Consider the following 20,112-nt stretch of genomic DNA (forward strand, 5'->3'; position numbering starts at 1 on the left):
TTTTATTCCAATTTTTGTGAGGCAGAATGACCAAAAACCAGCTATTCATGAATTTCTTTTGGGGGAGGCGTTTATACCGTTCCGCGTTTGGTAAAATTGATAAAGCCGTTTTATTCTTCGGGTCAGTACGATTACAGCGATACCTCATTTATATCATTTTTTTATGTTTTGGCGCTTTTATACGATAAAAACTATTTTATAGAAAAAATAATTATTTTTGCATCGCTTTATTCTCAGGACTATAACTTTTTTATTTTTTTGCTGATGATGCTGTATGGCGGCTCGTTTTTTTGCGGGACAAGATGACATTTTCAGCGGTACCATGGTTATTTATATCTGTCTTTTTGATCGCGTGTTATTCCACTTTTTGTTCGGCGGTATGATTATAAAGCGTTGTTTTTTGCCTCGTTTTTTTTTTTCTTGCGGTGTTTACTGAAGGGGTTAACATGTGGGCCAGTTTTATAGGTCGGGTCGTTACGGACGCAGCGATACTAAATATGGGTACTTTTATTGTTTTTTATTTTTTACTTGGATAAAGAAATGTATTTATGGGAATAATTTTTTTTTTTTTTTTTCATTATTTAGGAATATTTTTTTTTTTTTTTTTTTACACATTTGGAAATTTTTTTTTTTACTTTGTCCCGGGGGGACATCACAGATCGATGATCTGACAGTTTGCATAGCATTCTGTCAGATCACCGATCTGACTTAGTGCTGCAGGCTTACCCAGCGCCTGCTCTGAGCAGGCACTTGGTAAGCCACCTCCCTCCCTGCAGGACCCGGATGCCGCGACCATTTTGGATCTGGGCCTGGCGCAGGGAGGGAGGGAGGTAGGGAGACCCTCGCAGCAATGCCATCGCATTGCTGCGGGGGGCTAAGGGAAGCCTGCAGGGAGCCCCCTCCCTGCGCGATGCTTCCCTGCTGGGGGTTAATGTGCCGGGGGCGGTCAGTGACTGCTCCTGGCACATAGTGCCGGATGTCAGCTGCGATAGGCAGCTGACACCCGGCCGCGCTCCCCCCATGAGCGCTGCCTATCGCATATGACGTACTATCCCGTCGGTGGGCATACGGGCCCACCCCACCTCGACGGGATAGTACGTCATATGGCAGAAAGGGGTTAATTTAAAAAAAGTGGTTGTCCCCACCCCCACTTTTTTTTTTTTTTTTTTTTGACAACCATCCTTGCTAAAGCAAACAGCAAGGGGCTGGTATTCTATGGCTGGTAAGGGGCCATGGATATTGACCCCAGCCGAAAAATAACAACCCAGAGTCACCCAGAAAAGGCACATCTATTAGCACATCGGGCGCTTTGCCCTACTCTTCACACTTGCCCTGTAGCAGTGGCAAGTGGGGTTCATATTTATGGGGTTGAAGTCACCATTGGTATTGTCTGGTGACATCAAGCCCACGGACTAGTAATGTAGAGGCCTCTCCAAGACACCTAATCCATTACTAATCCTATAGTTGTATTGAAAATAAAAACACAGCCAGAATAAAGTCTTTATTTGAAATAAAAACAAAACACACTTTCTTTATTTAAAAAGTTTTATACCCACCTAATGCCCGCCTATTCCACTGAAGCCCTCGTCTCCTGTAATAATAAAACAAATAATAAAAACAAACATATCCCTCACCTGTCCATCATTCTTTCCCACTCCATAATCCATGTCTGTGGAATAAACAGTTTCAACCTGGACGGTGCCAAGATACCATCCAAGCTGAGGACCACTGAGAGAATGAGCCGCATTAGTGACATCATCGAGCTTACAGTAGGTCACTGAGGCTGCATTCCCAGTCGGGCCCCTGAACTGCGGTGACCTCAGCACCTTGAGAAGAAGTCTGTGAGCTCACCAGCCACTGCCTGCTTTCACTGGTATTAGTGGCAGCAGATGTACACTGATGGGAGGAATAGTCCCATCAGCTGCCGCCTGCTCTCACTTATCAGTCGAATGTAACTCTTAACGTTCTCACTTTGTAGCGCTGATCGCAGCACGGTGCTGGAGAACAGCACAAACAAAACTGCTGCTATCCAGGTGCCGGTATGTGTGGTACTGATGCAGCACATGTATGCCACAAATAATATACACGGACCCTGATATCTCCAGTTCTGTCTTTTTCCGGTACCAAAAATGAGGACGTGTGAAAGAGCCCTAATGTGGTATTGCCCTCGTATTGCAGATGTCTGGAAAGAGGTCCTAGAGCTATTCCCAACAAGATCATACAATCCCCTGTTCCAATCTGCCCTATGGTGTTTATTATGAATCCTCATTCTGCAGTGCAGCATGATCACATGTTTACTGTGTATATAATTATGATTGAGGTCATTCTGATAATCTCCCCCCCCCCCCCCCCAAAAAAAAAAAAAAAGTTTCCTTCTCCAAGATGGCAACTATTTAATAACATTTTTAATGAGGGTTGTACACTAGATCAACATTGTAAAAAGATGATGGCCTAATAAAATCCTTAATTTTCCAATTCTGTAGCAATTAGATTGTATAATAACAGCGATTTGGCTGCAGTAACTGTTTTGGAAACTGGTCCGTATACACTTTTTGTACAAGAAATGTATAAAATCTAAAAAGAATTGTCGGTAACATAAGGTACAAGGCATTTAGTAAACATGGTAAATCACCCAAACAATTGTGGAATTGCACTTTTTTTTTTTTTTTTTTTTTTTTCTGCAATTTTATCACACTTGGCGTTTTTTTTTTTCTTGTTTCCCAGTACACTATATGGTACTGGAAAACAGTATGCATGTAGCATTATGAGAAAATGCCGTAAATATTTCCTTTGTCCCTTTGTCTTTACCACTATTGTATCCCCCTTATAACTGCTTGTACCGGTGATGATTTCTGAATATTCTAGTAATGTAGTTTATTCATTGAGTAACTGTTAATAAGTTTCCATTACCTCCACAGAGGTATTATATGAATGACTCCTTTACCAAGAGCGCTGGTCCTGTGTTCCTGATGATTGGAGGAGAGGGTGCCGCTAATCCAGCATGGATGACACAGGGAACGTGGATGGCGTATGCTGAGAAGATGGGGGCCCTCTGTCTACTACTGGAACACCGATTCTATGGCAAAAGTCACCCCACTAAGTATGATTGATCTATGCATTACCTTGTTTTTATTAAATATGTTTTTTAAAAAAACATGATTTTTCAATTTAACGAACTAGGCTAAAAGAATGACAAAGTAAGAAAAGAAGAAAAAAAAATATATATAATATTGGCTCTGATTTATGCTGAACGTGGATTGGGCAGCATGAATCGACTTACGGATTCCCTTTTTAGTCAATGGCATTGACAGGGATTCAATTTTTAATGTATTATGAAAACTACTACACTTTCTATTAGTGATAACTAGAGTTGAGCGACTTTTACTTTTTCCGGATCAAGTCGGGTTTTGCGAAACCTGACTTTGTCAAGTCGGGTGAAATCGGCCGATTATTGCGAAAAGTCGGGGGCCGACTGAAACACGAAACCCAATGCATATCAATGGGGAATCAAAGTCGGCAGTGAGTGGAGGACAGGAAAACGCCAACAGTGCCCATTTTAATGCCAAAAACATCAATTCTTATTTCTTAAGCTTGTCAATCTTAATTTACTTTATAATAATAGTTAGGCATTGAAAACTGGGGGTCATTTGGCTAAAGTTGTGGGGGGGTAGGGCTGGCTCAAGATTTTCGTGGGCCCAGGAAACGCGGAATACATCACGGCGGTGGAGCAGGGAGAGGTAAGTATTTCAACTTTGCAAGTGCTGTGATCCTGAGCAAGCAGGGGGGGGGGGCACTCATTGGCACTGGCACAGGGCCCCTCATAGTACAGCGGTGTCTTTGACGGCGGGTGGCGCCTCCCACTGGCAGAGACACTTTTGTGTACTATGAGGAGCCCTGTGCCAGTGATATTGCCAACGAGTATGCCCCCCCCACCTGATGAAGGAACCTGCACTTTCATCTGCACCTTCCTCTTTGTCCCCGTGTAAGGTGGTATAGTATGCGGGAAGGGGAACCTGACTTTCAGCAAGGTCAGATTCTGGCTGTGTAGAGTGCAAGGGGAATGTAGTGGTCTGGGTCAATGTACCAGCAGAGTCATCTAGCACTGGCTGGGCAATGGACAGGGTGAGGAGGAAACAGATATAGGCCCAAATAATAAAGTAGGCTAAATGCAGTTCAAGATTGGTAACAGGACTAAACAGGTGGCATAGCTAGGTACAGGGGTGGGCTCCTCTGCTGAGTAGCAGACAGTGGTAGTTGATGCAAAGTATTAACTGGTCTAAATGGAGGCCAGGGCCCCTGTATATTTTAACTATCATCTATCATTTCAACAAATTTGTATTGGCAGTGCAGTGCCATTGAATGATTTAACAGCACAGACTACACAGTGGTGGAGCAGGGAGAGGTAAGTATTGCAAATGGTAGAGCACTGTTCGAGCTGGGGGGGAACACTCTCTCGTGGGCGGCGGTATTGGCACAGGGCCCCTCATATTACGACGGTGTGTCTGACGTTGGTTGTGCACCACCACCGTCAGACACTTCATTGTACTATGAGGGACCCTGTGCCAGTGCCGTCGCCCAAGAGTGGGCCCACCCACCTGTCCAGGCAAGCGGCACTCACACGGGTGCTTGCGCCAGGTGGTGACCACGGCCCTGTGGGGAGAGTCAGCCCATGTAGGGAGGTATAAAAATGTCCTATGGTGGACATTCAGCAGCTGCAAATGGAGGAATTGGAGAAGTCAGTAAGAGGAGGCCAAAAGCAAGACATTTTTCAGGCAAGCTACGTGTCAGCAGGGGAAGGTGGGGCAAAATAATTTGAAATCTATGATTGGTTCATTTTAATAAAGGTTAGATCATTCGGCTTTAACCCCTTCATGACCGGGGGATTTTTCGTTTTTCCGTGTTCGTTTTTCGCTCCCCTCCTTCCCAGAGCCATAACTTTTTTATTTTTCCGTCAATTTGGCCATGTGAGGGCTTATTTTTTGCGGGACGAGTTGTACTTTTGAACGACATCATTGGTTTTAGCATGTCGTGTACTAGAAAACGGGAAAAAAATTCCAAGTGCGGTGAAATTGCCAAAAAAGTGCAATCCCACATTGGTTTTTTGTTTGGCTTTTTTGCTAGGTTCACTAAATGCTAAAAATGACCTGCCATTATGATTCTCCAGGTCATTACGAGTTCATAGATAAAAAATAACCTAGTCATGTTTGGTGTCTAAGTGGTGAAAAAAAATTCCAAACTTTGCTAAAAAAAAAAAAAAAAAAAAAAAAATTGCGCCATTTTCCGATACTCGTAGCGTCTCCATTTTTCGTGATCTGGGGTCGGTTGAGGGCTTATTTTTTGCGTGCCGAGATGACGTTTTTAATGATAGCATTTCGGTGCAGATACGTTCTTTTGATCGCCCGTTATTGCATTTTAATGCAATGTCGCGGCGACCAAAAAAACGTAATTCTGGCGTTTCGAGTTTTTTTCCCGCTACGCTGTTTAGCGATCAGGTTAATACTTTTTTTTTATTTGATAGATCGGGCAATTCTGAGCGCGGCGATACCAAATATGCGTAGATTTGATATTTTTTTTTATTGATTTATTTTGATTGGGGCGAAAGGGGGGTGATTTAAACTTTTGTTTTTTTTATTTTTTTCACATTTTTTTAAACTTTTTTTTTAAACTTTTGCCATGCTTCAATAGCCTCCATGGGAGGCTAGAAGCAGGCACAGCACGATCGGCTCTGCTACATAGCAGCGATCTGCTGATCGCTGCTATGTAGCAGAATTGCACGTGTGCTGTGAGCGCCGACCACAGGGTGGCGCTCACAGCGACGGGCAATCAGTAACCATAGAGGTCTCAAGGACCTCTATGGCTACAATGGAGACGCATCGCCGACCCCCGGACATGTGACGGGGGTCGGCGATGACGTCATTTCCGGCCGCCCGGCCGGAAGCGGTAGTTAAATGCCGCTGTCTGCGTTTGACAGCGGCATTTAACTAGTTAATAGGTGCGGGCAGATCGCGATTCTGCCCGCGCCTATTACGGGCACATGTCAGCTGTTCAAAACAGCTGACATGTCCCGGCTTTGGTGCGGGCTCACCGCGGAGCCCTGCATCAAAGCAGGGGAGCCGGCATCGGACGGTATAGTACGTCCGATGCCGGTAAGGGGTTAAAAGCCATTTTCCTACTCCCAGATAAGGGAGCCTTTGAGGCCTTGTGTAGTCAGATGATGACGCTGGCTCAACACCTCCAGCCTTTTGCCACTACCACCAGATGCACCACCACCATCAGTACCTGCTGGCAACCCCCACCCACGGGCTCTTCCACCAGACTTCCTCATTTTTTGGAAAATCTAACCAAAATAACATCCGTTATATGGTACTGTAAAACAAGGTAGAAGGTGTATATAAACTTGTTGAGAATTTAAATCTCCCTTTTTGGGGGGAGGGAGACTGAACACTCAGGCCCAGTGCATATAACAACGCAATCAAAGTGGCAGAAAGTGGCTGGCTGACATACGACAAACTAACAGGACTGAAGTATATCCACTTTGTGATAATTTGAATCTCACTTTTTTTGGGGGGGGGACTGAACCAAAACTCAGGCCCAGTGTATAAAACAACATAATATAAATGGCAGAAAGTGGCTGGAAGAGATATGAAAAAATACAAGGACTGTGGTACAATTTCAGTCTCCCTACAATGATCTCAGGAAAAGTATGGCAACAATAAAAAGGACTGCTGCACACAAAAGTGTGGACAAATAAACAAGATAGCTGTGCAGAAAGGAGCAACAGGATTTTTGCTTTTAAAAAAGCAGTTGGTTTGCACAGCAGCGTGCAAACAGCAATGCAGCTATCAGGGAGCCTTTATAAGGCGGCCTAATAAGCTACAGAGCTGATGCACAAAAATCTAGCCTCCACTGTCCCTGCAAAAAAATGGTGGTGTTGGACAGTGGAAATCGCTACAGCACAAGCAGTTTGGGGGTTAATCTTTCCTCCCTAACTATATCCCTTCTTCTTCTGAAGCTGCAGCAACCTCTCCCTATGCTAAGATCGGCAGAAGTAAGATGGCGGTCGGCGTGCACGCCCCTTTATAGCCCCTGTGACGCTGCAGAAAGCAAGCCAATCACTGTCATGCCCTTCTCTAAGGTGGTGGGGACCGAGACCTATGTCATCACGCTGCCCACACTCTGCATCCTCCTTCATTGGCTGAGAAATGGCGCTGAAAGCATCATACGAAACGCGACTTTTGCGTGCAGATCGCCGACCTCATGGCCGATCCCACACTAGGGTCGGGTTTCATGAAAGTCGGCGATTTTTGAATTTGTCCAATCCGTTTCACTCAACCCTAGTGATAACGTTTCTACCATTTTAAAATCCACTTTATATAATTCATTACAAAGTTTATCTAGAATACATTAGAAGACGCCTTTCCTAGGCTGCGTGGATGATTGCAGAATGTTCTCTATTGGCACTTCAGTTATTTTTATAATATTTTGTCTGCTCTTATCCTTAGTGCCCGTCGTATTGCGGCCAATTAATGACATTCAACATGCTGAAGATACTGTATGTGATTGGTGCTCAGTCCTGGAAATCTGCTTTTGGTGGCAATGAATGTTTCAATTGTAGCATTATCTTTCATTTTGATAATTTTACATAGATCTGCATGCCTTTTTTTTTTTTTTTTGTCGTCTTCTGGGGCCTCACCAGATCGACCAAACTGATGCCTGGACATCACCATTAGTGGTGCAAGATCATTCAAGCTCTTTATAACATTATATTAACTACAAAATGAGTTTAAGGGTTATTCCCAAGATTCTTCTCAGGCTCTGTTTATTCTGAAGTTGCCGTTGGATCCGTCCTGGTGTAGTTCCACTACTCAGTGAGTTGGGTCTCCCACAGATGACTGCCAGCATATCTCTGCTGTGCGTCCATCATGCTCGTATGGTATAGTCCATTTTTAGAACACTCTATTCTTTGATGTATTGTATGTTCCTGTACTTAAGTCTGTGAGACTTATTTTATCTTCTATTTACATCAACATAGCTGCATGTAAAAAAAAAGCAAACATCAATTGATCTGTTAGTGGGTTAACATCAGAGATCAATAGTTTTCTGCTCAACAGAGCTTGTAATAACCAGGCTGAGACTAGAAAAGCTGATCTTTTTGATGACTGTTGCTGACAGATCAGTGATGTGAAACTGCAAATGCTACTTTGATGCATATGGAAGAAGATGGTCATTTGCCATATGCATCAACAGAGTAGCGATTGTCGTTTTGCCTGATTGATCTGTCATTAACAGATCTCAAGTGCAGTTCAGCTCTGCAGTGCCTAGTGTGGTAGATCCATATGATTAAAATTCACTGCACACTCTAATATTTGGATGATGCAAGAAAAACATATTTTTTCGATATTCGAGTCGGTGAAAAGAGGGGGGAAAAAAGAGCAAATCGCAGGAAAAATTGATAATATTACTGAGCGACTATATTCGACTGTAGACGTTTTGACCTGTCCAGGCCTTATTCATTACGTCGTTGTATGGTGCTGGAGGTAGAGCTGTGTTTCTATATGGGGACAGTCGCCAGAATTACGAGAATATGCGCGGAGACCTCTATAGTCCTCAGTTTCCTGTAGTAGCTGTGGTGTGCTGTGCAGAGATGGTGGCGGTGCTCCTGCGCTTTGCCTCTGGTTGTAAGCGCTTGCATATCTCCCCTCCACCACTTTATCACACTAGTTCCAAGCTGCCTTGTGCACGACTGTTGATCTTTGCTGGAAAAAGTTAACAGATCAATAATGTCTGAATACACCTGCTGCAATGTAAACAGCAGAATATAAAATAGGGCTGAGACTACGGTACAGGACCATAGAGTGCACAGACGAATACTGTATTCTGAACATACGGTACGATAGCTTGTGCCAACTATCTGTGGTGATGGCAGCTCAGCGTGGTATAGCAGGACGGTGCTGTAAAACCTGTGATATTTTACACATTCATCAGTTAGCCGGCTTCCAGCACAGCCATCAATTTGGAAAGGTGAAGCAAGTCAGGAGCACACAGGAACAAACGTATAAGAAAAATATGGATGTTGTGCTTCAGCTATATGTTACTATAAGTATACAGTATCTGTGAAAAATAATGCGATTTGTGGGAATAACCATTTAATCATGTCGCTAAACTACAGATTTCTGCCTCCAGAAAAAGTAATCCATCTGTGAATACTGACTCCCCAGCAACAACTGCACCTAGTTTTGAGATTCCATCCTAATTCCTTGAGTACACTTTCTTCTTCCTCTAGGGACATGAGTGTGGAGAGTTTGCACTACTTGAGCAGTCAGCAAGCCTTGGCCGATCTTGCCCACTTCCAGTCAATAATGAGTGAGAAGCTGGGATTAAGGGACCGGAAATGGATTGTGTTTGGCGGTTCCTATCCTGGATGTCTGGCAGCATGGTATCGCTTAAAGTACCCTCACTTGGCCCATGCGGCTGTGGCTAGCAGCGCACCTGTTAAAGCTGTTCTGAATTTTTCAGGTAAGCGTGAGCGAATGTGACTTTTTTTTTTTTTTCTTTTTGTGACATGCATCTTTAACCCCTTCCATAAATGAGCTGTACATATACTGCCCTGTGGGAGCTGCGTTCCCGCAGAGAGCATTATATGTATGGCGGCATGATGTGGTGGCCTCACGTTGAGTGCCGCGGCGATCGCATGCGGGCGTCAGCTGTGAGAGATCGGACACCCTGCAGTAACGCCCACAATTATATATATATATATATATATATATATATATATATATATATATATATATATATATACACATATATATATATATATATACACATATATATATATATATACACATATACATATATATATACACATATACATATACATATACACATATACATATATATATACACATATACATATACACATATACATATACATATATATACATACAGTGGGGCAAAAAAGTATTTAGTCAGTCAGCAATAGTGCAAGTTCCACCACTTAAAAAGATGAGAGGCGTCTGTAATTTACATCATAGGTAGACCTCAACTATGGGAGACAAACTGAGAAAAAAAAATCCAGAAAATCACATTGTCTGTTTTTTTATCATTTTATTTGCATATTATGGTGGAAAATAAGTATTTGGTCAGAAACAAACAATCAAGATTTCTGGCTCTCACAGACCTGTAACTTCTTCTTTAAGAGTCTCCTCTTTCCTCCACTCATTACCTGTAGTAATGGCACCTGTTTAAACTTGTTATCAGTATAAAAAGACACCTGTGCACACCCTCAAACAGTGTGACTCCAAACTCCACTATGGTGAAGACCAAAGAGCTGTCAAAGGACACCAGAAACAAAATTGTAGCCCTGCACCAGGCTGGGAAGACTAAATCTGCAATAGCCAACCAGCTTGGAGTGAAGAAATCAACAGTGGGAGCAATAATTAGAAAATGGAAGACATACAAGACCACTGATAATCTCCCTCGATCTGGGGCTCCACGCAAAATCCCACCCCGTGGGGTCAGAATGATCACAAGAACGGTGAGCAAAAATCCCAGAACCATGCGGGGGGACCTAGTGAATGAACTGCAGAGAGCTGGGACCAATGTAACAAGGCCTACCATAAGTAACACACTACGCCACCATGGACTCAGATCCTGCAGTGCCAGACGTTTCCCACTAATTAAGCCAGTACATGTCCGGGGCCGTCTGAAGTTTGCTAGAGAGCATTTGGATGATCCAGAGGAGTTTTGGGAGAATGTCCTATGGTCTGATGAAACCAAACTGGAACTGTTTGGTAGAAACACAACATGTCGTGTTTGGAGGAAAAAGAATACTGAGTTGCATCCATCAAATACCATACCTACTGTAAAGCATGGTGGTGGAAACATCATGCTTTGGGGCTGTTTCTCTGCAAAGGGGCCAGGACGACTGATCCGGGTACATGAAAGAATGAATGGGGCCATGTATCGTGAGATTTTGAGTGCAAACCTCCTTCCATCAGCAAGGGCATTGAAGATGAAACGTGGCTGGGTCTTTCAACATGACAATGATCCAAAGCACACCGCCAGGGCAACAAAGGAGTGGCTTCGTAAGAAGCATTTCAAGGTCCTGGAGTGGCCTAGCCAGTCTCCAGATCTCAACCCTATAGAAAACCTTTGGAGGGAGTTGAAAGTCCGTGTTGCCAAGCGAAAAGCCAAAAACATCACTGCTCTAGAGGAGATCTGCATGGAGGAATGGGCCAACATACCAACAACAGTGTGTGGCAACCTTGTGAAGACTTATAGAAAACGTTTGACCTCTGTCATTGCCAACAAAGGATATATTACAAAGTATTGAGATGAAATTTTGTTTCTGACCAAATACTTATTTTCCACCATAATATGCAAATAAAATGTTAAAAAAACAGACAATGCTGACTGACTAAATACTTTTTTGCCCCACTGTGTGTGTGTGTATATATATATATATATATATATATATATATATATATATATATATATATATGTATATATGTATATATATATATATATATATATATATATATATATATATATATATATATATATATATATATTTATATATTATATATATTATATATATATTATATATATATATTTTATATATATATTTTATATATATATTTTATATATATATTTTATATATATATTTTATATATATATTTTATATATATATATATATATATATATATATATATATATATATATATATATATATATATATATATATCAAGCAGGTGACATACAAATAGTGGCATAAAAAATATATATATATAACAAAATTTATTAGAAAGAAAAATACATAATATGCCACTAAAAAACACTAGATTATTGTATGATATCTGCTATATATATGCACATAGCACAGAAAAAATGATAATGAATTTATAAAAATATATATGTATACTCTTTATAAGATATATAATTTACTCCAAGGAAGTCCTCATAAAATACATAATAAATATCAGTAATCATAATAAAAAGAGGGGGCATAAATAGGTATTATATATAATATTTAATAATTAGTTGCTAAAGAAAACAAAGTGCTATTGTGCAAGCCTGGTAAGTACAAACAAAGCCGTCATATAGCCCATGTTTTTAGAGAAAAAAGTGCCATGCGCCATGTGCAAATTATAGCCTAGCATTACACCAGATAGTACCAATAAATAAGGTGCAGTCACTTGCTAAATGACAACATACCCAGGTGTTGGAGACCAGCTCAGCCCGACGCGCGTTTCGCCTTGGCTTTGACAAGGGAGAATAAAAGATAACTCGTCACATTACAATTTATAGTGTGGACGCCCAATCAGCACTTGAATCCGGCAGGAAGTAACGTAAAAAGTGCGGGACTAGCATTACCATGCATGGTAACGCCACTGCCATGTCCGCATCAGATGAGGCGTCTCCTTGGAGCGCCCCAGCTGACCGGAAATGACGGCGGCCTAGGAGATACAAGGGACGCGTCTCCAAGGAGTGCGTCACCCAACCGGAAGTAACAACGGCCAGAGTAAACTGAGGGACGCAACTACTCCGGGCGTCCCACAAAACCGGAAGTAATGGTAACCTAGGGAGCACAAGGGACGCATCACCAAGGAGTGCATCATACCACCGGAAGTGACAGCAGCCAACACAGGATCATAGTACAAAAACACATCTACCCAAAGTGCTCCATATAACCAGAGCGGACAATGGTCTAAGACACACAGGACGCATTAATAAAGGGAGTGTGTCACTTGACCAAAGTCATATAAGTGCTGAGAAAAACTCATGACAAATCCAAAGGAAAATATACCACTGAAGGAAAAGAATATGTGAGTGAAAACACAAAAATATGAAACAATAAAGTGCCTATTAAACTGCATATATCTCAGTATACCTAATCAGACCCGCATAAATGTACATAGAAATGCATGCATGTACATGTATGCGAAATCTGTAACAAGAATATGTATGTATATAAAACAGAAGTAATTAATGTGAGGATAAGGCTAGTGATTGACAAGCAAGTAATGAACAGCTACATAATATGAAACCTCAAATTGCCACTCCAACAAATAGTGTAATCTAATATATAATTGCCTAGAATACTACTTCCTGCAATTTGTGCCAACTTCCTGTCCGGAGCTAATGTCCGGAGCTAATGTCCGGAGCTAATGTCCGGAGCTAATGTCCGGAGCTAATGTCCGGAGCTAATGTCCGGAGATAAGTGACGTCAACAGTGTCCAGTGTCTGATTGGTTGCCGCCTGCTGCGAGCGACCAATCAGAAACGTGCCGTACTGTGACACACTCCGCCCGCCATTTTGGTGTGATTTTTGAATTTTTACCTCACAGCAAGTTTCTACTGCGTGGAGGCGGGCCCAGTGACGTTGCTCTTCAAGCTCCTGCCGAATTTCGTCAAAAAAATGATAATACCATTTACCAAAACTATATATATTTAGTTGTGAAGTGGTTCAGTGACATTTTCACACCAATTTTGAACTTTTGTTTGGTGTTTTCTCCATATACTGCCTATTATTTTTGTTCTTTCTTACTATTATTTATGAATTGTATTATTCTTACATTTGAATAAATAAAGTATATATGGATTCTAGACTCCCGATTCTTTAGAATCGGGCTGCCATCTAGTTCTATATATAAAAGAATATATACATAAAGTTTTTTTGTTTTTTTTTTCTATTAAGTTTTTTTTGTGTAAAAGCGCCAAAAGATAAAATAAATAAAGGATGTATAATCTGACCCAAAGAATAAAGCTGCCTTACCAATTTTAACACATGTGGAATGGTATAAAAACAAACAAAAAAACAATTTCTGAATTGCTGGTTTTTGTTCATTCTGTCTCCCAAAAATCAGAATAGAAAGCAATCAAAAAATGTCATGTGCCCAAAAATTGTACCAATAAAAACGTCAGCTTGTCCAGCAAGAAACAAGATCTCGCATGACTCTGTGGGCCAAAATATGGAAAAATTATAGCTCTCAAAATGTTGTGATGAAAAAACTGTTTTTCGCATTAAAAAGCCTATTTTAGTGTGTAACAGCAGTCATGCATAAAAACCCGATATAAATCTGGTATCGCTGTAATCGCACCGACCCGAAGAATAAAGTCACTGTGTAAATCTCTGAAATATGTGATTCAGATGTGAACTCCCGCAGAAAATTCCCTATAATGAGGCAGATGGAGACATACTGGACGCTGTCTGACCTGTCTATCTTTTTAGGACTGCATAAAAGTGTAGTCGGCCACAGTGTTCTGCATTTCTGAAAAAGACACCGCTGAACAGAGGCCAGACAGTCCAGAGTAATTCTGCTGCCTTATTATAGTGAATGCATCCCTCGGGGGTTTTGTTTGAATCATGTCACTCAGATTTAGATAGAAACCCCAAGCTAAGTGGCCCCGTAGAGCGCCGGATAAATGTGATCACAAACGTTATCAGATCTGTCACCTGTTAACGAAAATATAGGGGGCTTCCACATTACTGGTAGTACAAAGGGTCTGGAAAAGCTAAATGGCTCCTCGCTCCCCAAAAGTAATAAAGCAAATTATCCCATCCCAAATCCAAATGCCCCCTCCCTTCTGAGCCCCAGTGCCTAAACCACATTTATCGCTCCCGTTTGGCAGTTCTGTAGTGATGAGAACCTGCCTAATTTACAGATGTGTGTGTGTCTCCAGAAGCATGAGCTGGGCATAATGTACTGCTACGGCCAAGCAGGGGAGAACGGATGACAGCCGGCTTCAGCACCACACGCAGGGCGACAGCGCTTACTGTAGTGCTGCTTCCTGGCGGCCGTCCATGTGGTCCTGATGTGGCACTCTGCTGCCTCACGTGTGCCACAAGGATGTACCACATGAGCACACTGATATCTCCGTTACCAATTTTTCCAGTACTGGAAATATCTGGACGTGTGAAACCGGCCTTAGGCAGCATGTGTGTCAAAATGATGTGGTCAGCTGCCATTGTGGGGCAGGAGGTGGAGTGCAGGGGGAAGTGCGGTGTGTGTGTGTTTTCATTTATATATTTAAAAAAAAAATAAAATCTTGCTTTCTCTATGCTCCAGTTCTATCCATGTGCCAAATTTTATGCCAAATTTCCTGTGCAGCTGAGATTCAATGGTGCACTTCTCATAGCAGAAGCCATGTGGCAGCTGAGCTCTTGTTAATAATTGCTGGTTATATAGCGGAGTTCTGACCAGGCCAAAATTTTAAGTGTCTGTGACAGATGTGTCCTTGCATTTTGCTCAGTGAAACAAGTAGCTGTTGGTACAGGGACCTGTATATTGGAAGCTTTATCAACAATACGGTATGTTCATAATTTGGACAAGAACAGTCCATTAAATAAAAGTAGATGAAACTTTACTCATGAGCTGTATAAAACATGTCAAAATAGCAGCAGGTGTATGGCTTTATGGTTTTGCTGTCCCCTATGCAACGAAATGAGCCAGGGCATAAGTTGGTATACATGCAACGTATTAGAGCATGTTCACACTGGACACTTAACAGACAAAGAAACAAAATGAGCATATCCTCTACTGTAAGTAAATAGTAATAGTACATATAAATAGCATAATGAACTTGGGGAAACCATTTTTGATCTAAAAGGTGTAAAGGTAATCCCACCAGCACCAAGGTATACCCCAACATGTGATCTAGACAATTTGCTTCTCTTGATACATAGTAGTAATGTTTACCTTTTTTTTTTTTTTTTTTTTTTCTGCCGCATCACACTGTTGACTCATGTGCAGCCTGTGATCTATTAGTATACCCAAGTCTTTTTTACATTGTGCTGTTGCTTCATTCTTTACCTCCCATTCTGTAGATGTAATCTATTTTTTTTTCCCAGATGTAGAATCTTGCATTTCTTCTTGTTGAATACCATTGTTAGTCGTTGCCCATTGTTCAAACTTTAGATCGTTCCGAATCCTTTCTGTCTTCTCTAGTGTTAGCTATCTCTCCTAGCTTTGCATTGTCAGCAGATTTGATCAGTTTACCTTATCTAGATCATCTTAAAAAAATGTTGAACCACACAGGGGCCAGGTCAGAGCCTTGCGGTACCCCATTTGAAACACTCTTCCAATTGGAGGTGCAACCATTTATTTTCGCTCTTTTAGTACGATCACTGAGCCAGTTATGAATCCACCTAACCGTAGCCTTGTCAATCCCATACTCATTTTTTTCAATAAGGATAGTATGAGATACTTTATCAAATGCTTTTCTGAAGTCAAAATATACTATATCTACCATATTTCTGATCCACCCAGTGACTCCATCATAGAAGGAAATTGGATTAGTCTGGCACGATTTGTTTGCTACCAGACCATTTTTGCTCTAGTTAATTACTGTATTCTTACCAAAGTACTTGCATACATGCTGTTTAATAATTTGTTCAAATATCTTTCCTGGTATAGAATTAAGGCTCACTGGCCTGTAAGGGTATGTGCCCCTGAAAAGTAATTGCTGTGGGTTGCGCAGCGTCCAGATGTTACAGCATAGTGGATGGGGATTTCAAGAAATCCCATGCCCACTATACATCCAGAGACTACCGCGGATCACCCGCGGAAACAGACATGTGGTGTGTCTTTCCAGACCGCAGCATGTCTGTTTATTCACCTGCGTTCAATAGACAGCAGTTCTTTGGAAGCAGCGGACATGTGCTTTCCTTTAATGATTATAGGCATTTGCCCTTCTCCAATCTTCTGGTACTTCACCTGTTCGCCAACATTTTTCAAAGATTTTGGCTAGTGGTTCTGCAGTTTCCTCTAACTTTCAGTACCTAGGATGTAATTCATCTGGACCAGAGGATGGATGAGAAGACTACCGGCGCTTCCACCCAGTTCCTTGACTTTCTGGCCTAGGTCTTCAAAGTTGCTGCACATAGTTTCCAGGTCCATATTTGCTGTCATTTGTTACTATGTGTATTAGTAGCCCTGTGTAAGTTGTTTGTAGCACTGAAGAGTCTTGATTACCTATCAGACACATCTTTGATTTGGGCACCTGGAAGACTGCACACTTCTCTTGAGGTAATATCTGATTGGCAGATAGCAGTTTCTGTTCCTCTCTATAGGTAATCCCCCACGACCACCACTCTCATTTTCTTCACCACAGTGCTTCTTTTTCTCATTCAAAAGGCTTCTGATTTATTACTGGGATGTTCTTTGTGTGCAAAGCACACTTTTGATGTACAACTTCATACTTGTCCTTCATGCGAGCCTGGTAGCGTTTCTCCAATGGTATAGGTGCTGACTGCCTCGTGATCCTCATACTACTTTGGGTCACATGCTTCCATTTCTCTTCTTCTGCAGGTGCTTCTCTTCAAACATTCTGACTAGTTATTTCTACTGTCTTTGCTAGAGTTGAGCGAATATGTTCGGGTTCCCTCTTATTCGGCAAGCTACAGCGCTATCCGAGTAAGCTGCAGAGGGAACCCGGCTTCCTGGATTGCACCGGCCGATCAGCGGATCAGCACCACAGCTGCATGTGTCACGGCTGTGTCAGTCACGAAATATGCATGGAGAGCTCAACAAACAGGTGCTACAAGTGCTATGGCTTGCCGAATAAGAGGGAACGCGAGTATATTCGTTAATCTCTAGCATCTGCAAGAACACTGAAAAGTTGTTATTGCAACATTCTGAAGACCATCTTCTGATGATATCTTCCCTTTAACACTGACCAGCATAGTTCGGTTAAAAAAAAAAAAAAAGTGCCAACTAGTGATGAGCGAGTCTGCACGTTACTCTAGTTTCTCCAGGCATGCTCGGGTGGTCTCCCGAGTATTTCGGCGTGCTCGGAAATTGTCGACTGCAGCTGCATGATTTGCGGCTGCTAGACACCTTGAATACATGTGGGGATTCCCTAACAAACAGGCGATCTCCACATCTGATCAAGCTGTCTAGCAGCTGCAAATCGTGCAGCTGTGTCAACATAAACTAAATCTCCGAGCACGCCAAAATCCTCAGAGAAACTTGAGTAGCGAGCATACACTCTAAACTAGTGTCAACCATATGCTCTGTTCAAATCTCTTATTGATCCTGCATCTGAGATATACCGTAAGTCAGTAGGAATGCTGTATATTCTAATCGAAGGCTGCAGAAATCCTACAAAAAAAAAAAAAGTACAGTAAAATGTCTCCTGAAGGGGAAAAAACACAACAAAAAAACTACTACTGGAACAAACCCATTCTTCTGTCAGATTATGGGTGTATGTGGACTTTTGGAGGCACTTGCAGTGATTTACTCCAATGTGCACCACTGATGTGTTTGTTAAAAATCAACATACCGTATATACTAGAGTATGAGCCGACCCGTGTATAAGCCGACCCCCCCCCCTAATTTTGCCACAAAAAACTGGGAAACTTATTGACTCGAGTATAAGCCTAGGGTAGGAAATGCAGCAGCTATCGGTGAATTTCAAAAATAAAAATACATGCTCCATAGCGTTCATTATTGCCCCATAAGATGCTCCATATAAAGCTTGTTATGAACTGGTGATTTAGAACCACAATGGACCTGGTGGTTAAGAGCACTGAAAATGACCTGATAGTTACTAATAACATAGGACGAGCTCTGAGACGTGGGAACTCTGCTGACCGCAATCCCTAATCCTATCACACCACACTAGAGGTAGCCGTGGAGCGCTCCTGACCAGACCTAGGCGCCTCGGGCACAGCCTGAGAAACTAGCTAGCCCTGAAGACAGAAAAATAAGCCTACCTTGCCTCAGAGAAATTCCCCAAAGGAAAAGGCAGCCCCCCACATATAATGACTGTGAGTAAAGATGAAAATACAAACACAGAGATGAAATAGATTTTAGCAAAGTGAGGCCCGACTTACTGAATAGACCGAGGATAGGAAAGATAGCTTTGCGGTCAGCACAAAAACCTACAAACAACCACGCAGAGGGCGCAAAAAGACCCTCCGCACTGACTAACGGTACGGAGGTGCTTCCTCTGCGTCCCAGAGCTTCCAGCAAGCAAAACAAACCAATATAGCAAGCTGGACAGAAAAATAGCAAACAAAAGTAACACAAGCAGAACTTGGCTTATGCAGGACAGACAGACCACAAGAACGATCCAGGAGAGAACTAGACCAATACTGGAACATTGACTGGAGGCCAGGAACAAAGAACTAGGTGGAGTTAAATAGAGCAGCACCTAACGACTTAACCTCGTCACCTGAGGAAGGAAACTCAGAAGCCGCAGCCCCACTCACATCCACCAAAGGAAGCTCATGGACAGAACCAGCCGAAGTACCACTCATGACCACAGGAGGGAGCCTGACCACAGAATTCACAACAAAAGCTGTGCCATATATAATGCTCCATACTGTTCATTATTGCCCCATAGATGTGCCATATAAAGCTGTGCCATATAGTGCTCTGCACCATTCATTCTTGCCCCATAGCTGTGCCATATAGTGCTCTGCACCATTCATTATTTCCCCATAGCTGCCATATAGTGCTCTGCACCGTTCATTCTTGCCCCATAGCTGTGTCATATAGTGCTCTGCACCGTTCATTATTGCCCCATAGCTGCCATATAGTGCTCTGCGCCGTTCATTATTGCCCCATAGCTGTGCCATATAGTGCTCTGCACCGTTCATTCTTGCCCCATAGCTGTGTCATATAGTGCTCTGCACCGTTCATTATTGCCCCATAGCTGCCATATAGTGCTCTGCGCCGTTCATTATTGCCCCATAGCTGTGCCATATAGTGCTCTGCACCGTTCATTCTTGCCCCATAGCTGTGTCATATAGTGCTCTGCACCGTTCATTATTGCCCCATAGCTGCCATATAGTGCTCTGCGCCGTTCATTATTGCCCCATAGCTGTGCCATATAGTGCTCTGCACCGTTCATTATTGCCCCATAGCTGTGCCATATAGTGCTCTGCGCCGTTCAGTATTGCCCCATAGCTGCCATATAGTGCTCTGCGCCGTTCAGTATTGCCCCATAGCTGCCATATAGTGCTCTGCGCTGTTCAGTATTGCCCCATAGCTGCCATATAGTGCTCTGCGCCGTTCAGTATTGCCCCATAGCTGCCATAGTGCTCTGCGCCGTTCAGTATTGCCCCATAGCTGCCATATAGTGCTCTGCGCCGTTCAGTATTGCCCCA

General features: G+C 42.4%; 1 protein-coding gene across 1 annotated transcript in view; it reads left to right on the forward strand.

The window, feature by feature from the left end:
* Positions 1-20,112, forward strand: part of LOC138638398 (putative serine protease K12H4.7) — a 116,529-nt gene that overhangs the window by 20,016 nt on the left and 76,401 nt on the right. Inside the window, exons 2-3 of the mRNA XM_069727646.1 lie at positions 2,919-3,100; positions 9,284-9,516. Coding sequence (XP_069583747.1) covers positions 2,919-3,100; positions 9,284-9,516 — 415 coding nt within the window. The remainder of the gene's footprint in view (positions 1-2,918; positions 3,101-9,283; positions 9,517-20,112) is intronic.

This window comes from Ranitomeya imitator, chromosome 5, assembly GCF_032444005.1.
Source record: "Ranitomeya imitator isolate aRanImi1 chromosome 5, aRanImi1.pri, whole genome shotgun sequence".
NCBI lineage: Eukaryota > Metazoa > Chordata > Amphibia > Anura > Dendrobatidae > Ranitomeya > Ranitomeya imitator.